General features: G+C 42.5%; 1 protein-coding gene across 1 annotated transcript; it reads left to right on the top strand.

Annotated features, from left to right (window-relative positions):
• Positions 1-215: 215 nt before the first annotated feature.
• On the top strand, positions 216-4,217 carry HSPE1 (heat shock protein family E (Hsp10) member 1). The gene is made up of 4 exons (XM_090045183.1): positions 216-472; positions 1,887-2,051; positions 3,334-3,423; positions 4,046-4,217. The coding sequence occupies exons 1-4, from the start codon at positions 470-472 to the stop codon at positions 4,094-4,096; spliced, it is 309 nt and encodes a 102-aa protein (XP_089901309.1). The 5' UTR covers positions 216-469; the 3' UTR covers positions 4,097-4,217.
• Positions 4,218-5,911: the final 1,694 nt, after the last annotated feature.

The raw sequence follows: 5,911 nt of genomic DNA, 5'->3' as shown, positions 1-5,911 counted from the left end.
CCTAGCCCACCCCGCCGGGGGAGGGGCCGCACCCATCAGCCAATGGCTGCAGCCCCTGGCGGGGCGGGGGTGGGGCTCGCGAGGCTAGCCCGCCCCGCGCATGCGTTCTGGCCTCCCTCGAATGCTTCAGGCAGGTTCCGGGGCCCCCTGGTTCCAGAACTTTCTAGAACGCTCATGCTCGCCAGGGGGTTAAAGGGGACATAACGTCACTTCCGGGCGGTGGAACTTTCCGTAGTCGGTCGGGGGAGTATTAAAACTGGCTTTAAGGTCGGCCGTGGCTAGAGTCCGCCCCAACGGCTGCGCGGGCGCACGGGCGAAAATAAATCAGCAAATCCAATCCAATCCCCCCCTCTCGCGGCTCCACCCCTTCTGTCATCGCGGCGAAGAGGCAGAGCGCTTGCGCGGTCGGTGACCTTTTCACGTGTGGCCGCAGCGGGCAGTGTAGTGTGTGGGGAGCGGCGGGCGCGCCATGGTGAGTGCTGCGGCCGGTCTAGGGCTGTGCTCGGCTGTGCCCGGAGGGTGCAGAGCCGGGCCGTGGGTAGTGACGGCTGTTCCTGCTCGGGCGCGACTTTAGGCCACGTGCTGGGGATGCCCGGGCAGGGTTCGGGGGGCTTGGCCCTCTCGTGCTCCTCAGCGCTGTCCTTCTTCCGCCTTTGCCTGTGGCGGGATCGCTAGAGCCGGTGTCCCGGCCTCGCTCTGCGGCCCGGCCCCGCGGCCGGCTCGGTTGGTTCGGACCAGGGGGCGTTTTAGTTCGGTTTGGACCCCCCGCCATTCTCCCCCGGGCGCGGGAGAAGAAAGTGCCGCGTTCGGCGTGGGTAGAGGTGGCACCGCCAAGTGCTGCTGCTCGGGTGCCCGCGACAGGTTTGCCTGGGCAGGGCGGCCCCGGCTTCCAGGACGCCCATTGAGCCGTGTAGTAGTGGCGACAGCCCCGGGCTTGGCTCCCCTCTCTCCCCTAGCGGCTGCCAGATCTGGACACTAGTGGAAACTGCTGGAAAGGAGCGGAGCCCGCACCACGTGACTAGGCTGGGCTCCCTGCTTGCCCGCATGGTGCGACTTGCAGGCTCGCATTTAATTTTGGCTCTGTGATCTCTAAATGTTTTTTGGGTGATTTCAAGACCAAGGTAGAACAGTAAGCTAAGATGTACGATAAAAAGAAGCCTTGAGACTTCTTTGCACAGATCAGTAGATCAAATTAGCCATATTTCTACAAGAATGCCAGGAATCTCAATACATGTTTTACTTTTCCTTCTAAAATGTCAATAACAGGTAAGGTGCCATGAGTGAACTTACACCTCTACATAATGTCTTTCTGGAAGGGCATGCATAATGGATGAAATACTGAACTGAAGTAGTGTAGCAGCCACAACATGTTCTTTGTATCTTATTTGTGTCATGAAGGACATGAGTGAAATAACTCCAAGGAGAATTGCCATCAAGATCTTTTTTTTTTTTTTAACGGTAGCCAAATCTTGATTTCAAACTTCTTTAGATGAAAATGCACTTAATAATCAGTAATACTTGTAGCGTTCCGGGCATTTGAAGCAGCCACGTATAACTTAGGCAGGTTATCTAAAAATTTACCTATCTGTTACTTACATGAGTTAGTTATTTAAATTCTTCTACATCTTTTTTTCATTGGATGTCTATTACAACTATTTGAGGGGAGGGAGTAGGTTCATTTCTGCTATAATAAATTGTGCGTGATCCAAAGAGGTACAGAGCTTATGCAGTTTGATTAACTTGAGTGCTCAACATCTCTCTGGAGCCTGCTACTAGCAAAATAGTTTGCGTTTTTCAAGTTTTTGGGCTCGCAACCTTGTTGCAGTGTTATGTGAAATATTCCTTTAGTCTATAGCGCAGCATATAAAATTCCATTTTTTTAACAGGCAGGACAGGCATTTCGGAAATTTCTTCCCCTCTTTGACCGTGTTCTGGTTGAAAGATGTGTAGCTGAGACTGTAACAAAAGGAGGCATCATGCTTCCAGAAAAATCTCAAGGAAAAGTGCTGCAAGCAACAGTTGTGGCAGTTGGATCGGGATCAAAGGCAAAGGTAAATATGTTAGAGCTGGAAGCCTGTTTGAGGGGGAAATAGTAATTGTGGTGGGATAATTCGGGGGAAAAAAACTGTTGCAGCATACTTAGTAAAGTTATTGCATTTGATCAAAACCATGAGAATAATTTGAAGAGGGATTGGAGGCAAAGGAGCCAAGAATTGAGTCCTAGCATGGTTCTGAGCAGGTTTTAGAGCAGTTAGCAGTGGTGTCTGATGCTATGCTAAACTAGACTTTTCTGGAAGAAAGAAGTCTGATACCTGTTAAGCAAGGGCTTTCAGCATAACTTAAGCATGCTTTATGGCAGATAAATTGCATACAGGTTTTTATAGCTGTTCTTTGCAAATCAGTTCACAAATATTGAAGACTTAAGAATATAAAATAGACTGTAGTAATTCAATTTTTTATTTTTTTTTGCATTCTTAAAATCTAAAAGTTGAGTTAAGCTACAGTGAGCTAAACTTGCTTTACTCATTCTTCTAAAAAGACAAGCCCACAAAACTTCCTTGGGACAAGCAGTAGAATGCTTGTAACTCTCATTCAATGCCTTTGCTTTACTTTGCCATGTGTTCCTATGTAGATGTAACCGGAGTATTAAAATAAGTTAACTTTAGTTGTATCATGAAATCCATTTATAATTGACAGTCCATAATAATATTTAACTTGTGTAAAACATACCATGTAAGCTTTAACTTAAGTTTTGTTGCACAATTCCAAACAGCTTGCCCACCAAATGGATGTTAACTGTTCAAAGTAGTTTATGAAACAAGTTTTTTAGTAAGCTCTGAATTCAGGTTACAGAAATAAACTAATTGTAACTTTTTTTTACTTGCACTTAAGAGATTTTAAAAGCTGTTCTTATAACCTGTCTGGTTTGCCACACACTTTCAGAAGTCTGTCTTGTCTTTGTTTACAGGGGAAATCTGTTGACTTGGCTTATATTATACTGAGACAAATAAACCCTATGCTCTCATATTAGGGCTTTTCTGAATAAGAAATCTAAATTTTTAAAAAGAACGAATTGTACAATGAAAAGTCTTGGAATTTGAATTCTGAATATTAAATCCTTTGGTACCCAGGTATAGCATTATGCTAATGTTTTGAAACCAGAAAGTGGAGCGCATTACTCATTAACCTGAATTGTCTCTCTCTCTCTCTTTCCTCCCCCCCATCTTTTTATGTTAGATTGCATATATTTTTATAATCTGGAAGTTTGGTTTTTAAACTACAGTAGTACTTTGTGTTGTAAATAAACTTGCATTTTTTTTTTCTTCCCTTCAGAATGGAGAGGTCCAGCCAGTCAGTGTTAAAGTTGGTGACAAGGTTTTACTACCAGAATATGGGGGTACCAAAGTAATACTGGAAGATAAGGTTTGTCTAAAATACTTAATAAAACTAGCTTAGCTTGCACTTAACTTGAGACTGTCTGTAAAGTCCAGTTGATTACAATATATAGTCCAAAAACCCCCAACATTGATTCTTTAAGATGTGTGCCACTAATTAAGTTAAAATACTAGAGCACCAATAACAAGTTGGTTCTGAAGTGTATACTGTGCTTCCCCTACTGGAAGAGAAACCCTACACCCTCAAATGTTAGGGGAGAAATACCTAGTAGGAGTGATTTATAGGATGAATTTTGCTGAGGCGGGGAGAAGATTCCAGAACCTCCCACCACCAAACTTGCAGGAATTGATAAATGCGGTCTCAAAGGTTATTCTAACTAGACAAAAATTATCCTGGTGCTTGTCCAAAGGGGCAAAAGCATCCTCTGGAACAAAGGTAACCAAAGGTGCATGATTTCTATACTTCAGCTGCCCCATAAAAGCCCTTGGGTTAATAATTCCTTTGATTGTGTAATATTAACTCTCACGTTTTAATAGTTATTGCAGTCATGATTTATAACATTTAGTGCCATTTACTTTTGTGTCAGTGCTTGTATGCTATTTGGCTCTGGATATTTATTCTTTTTTTTTTTTTTCCTTTTCATTTGCAGGACTACTTCTTATTTAGAGATGGTGACATTCTGGGAAAATATTTGGACTAAATTTCTTGTATTGCAGCAGTATCATGAAGTCATCCATTCCACTAAACTGTCGAATTTTTTCATCATGTAAATAATTTTCTGTTGTTTAGTTTATAATAAACAGATATCGAATCTGAAATAACTCGTACAATCTCACTGTAGTGATTTGGAGCACTTAAAATAAAAGGATGTGTACTATCAGATAAACATTTCAGTTCCTCATCTTTTAGAGTTCAACAGTAAGAAGATAGTGATTGTGATTTCAGTTATTTTTTTTTAAAGAATTTTATTTGATAACCTCTACATTTTTCGATGGATCTAAGACTTCTGTAGCAAAACTACAACAGGCTTTTCATCTTTCCTGCCTTAGTGTCTGTTTCTACTCCCCTGGAAACAAAACCGAACTCCCAAATGCTGTGTCACACAGTAACACTTTCTGTGCTTGTCTGTAATGCTATTTTGTTTCTAGTAAATAAAGGTAGCTTAGTATTGGCACAGAAACCTGTCAGCCAGGTGAGTGTTGTGAAAACAAAGTGAAGTCTGAACGTACTAATTACAGCAATTTTGGACCTTCCTTGTTTTAAGTAACAGATTATCATCTTTTACCAACTTTTTTGGCTTGTCTGAGTTTATTTTTGGTTTGGTAAAATGAATTTGTTGCACAAATCTGTACTTCATAAAAAATTCTTTTCTTAATAGGGAAACTTTGGAACAGATCTGTGCAAAATAAAGTTAAAGGTTCTTGGAAAGTATTTAGTTTAAAGAGGTTTTTCTGTAGGATTTTTTTAGAATTAAATAAAGAAATTGAGCTTGAATTACTAAATTGGCAGGAGTCTCAACAATAATGTCTGCATGGAGTAGCATTTTTTTTTTTCATGGCAGTTGGGACACAATTCTGAATTCAGCTGGAAGAATAAAGACCAACTGTCTTGACATCCTTACCAGCTCAAGCAAATGTAGCGTATTTACCTAAATCCAAGATGACACTGAATTTAAGATGAGCCTACTAATATTAGATTCTGTACATGCTAGTAAATTGTCTATGTATAGAATCTAATGGAAGATCATCTTAAAGTAGTCTTGGGGGAGCAAGGCAGGCAACTTTTCTCTTGCTGTCTGACCTTTTACTGCTCTCATCCTTGAGCCCCTGCCCTGGTGCCTTACCCTTGCTCTGGTACTATCAGGTGCTCTCCCTTGCTTCAACTTGGAGCATAGCTCTAGTCCAGCCCCACAGCAGCAGCGCAGAACCAGTGCCACTGATACAGGGCCAGCCTGAGGCTGTTTCCATGCCCCAGGCTGGAGCCAAGAATAGACCCTGGTGGCACTGGGGTAAGATGGAGGGGTGTGGGTTGGGTGTGTGAGACTGCCCCCCACAATTCAGAGGCAGCATAGGGCAGATGGGGAAAGGTGGAGCAGCAGGCATTGGGTGGGAGGGTGCACTGCAGCTCCAGCCATGGCTGGCCACCTCCCTCATTGCTTTGTATTTGATTCCAAGATGGGGTGATTAAATAGGGGAAAATAAACTCATCTTGGAATTGAGTAAATACAATAAAATCTTCACTTACAACAAAATAAAGCCTAAGCATTTAGCAACCTTGAACCTTGTCCCATGGCAGTCTGTCTTTATGATTTTATTTCTGAAACTGAAGATTGTAGGAACTAGGCCATGGTTATGCTAAGTTATCATAGCTTACAGTACTGAAAAGCAGTAGGAAGAATGGCCTGACCACTAGATGACCCAGTAAGAAAGAAAAATGAAGATGCACTAGTGGACAAAAAGACACTGAAAGAAGTATGAAAATGGCTACCGTGCATGTGTGTAAACTGCATAAGGAA

Source organism: Crocodylus siamensis, chromosome 4 (assembly GCF_052110815.1).
Source record: "Crocodylus siamensis isolate JL-2025a chromosome 4, ASM5211081v1, whole genome shotgun sequence".
Taxonomy (NCBI): domain Eukaryota; kingdom Metazoa; phylum Chordata; order Crocodylia; family Crocodylidae; genus Crocodylus; species Crocodylus siamensis.
This window is presented reverse-complemented; position numbering and strand designations above follow the sequence as displayed.

Coding starts and splice junctions, on each gene's coding strand:
- HSPE1 (XM_090045183.1), top strand. Junction 2,052..3,333: donor GATCGGGATCAAAGGCAAAG/GTAAATATGTTA, acceptor TCTTCCCTTCAG/AATGGAGAGGTCCAGCCAGT. Junction 3,424..4,045: donor AAGTAATACTGGAAGATAAG/GTTTGTCTAAAA, acceptor TTTCATTTGCAG/GACTACTTCTTATTTAGAGA.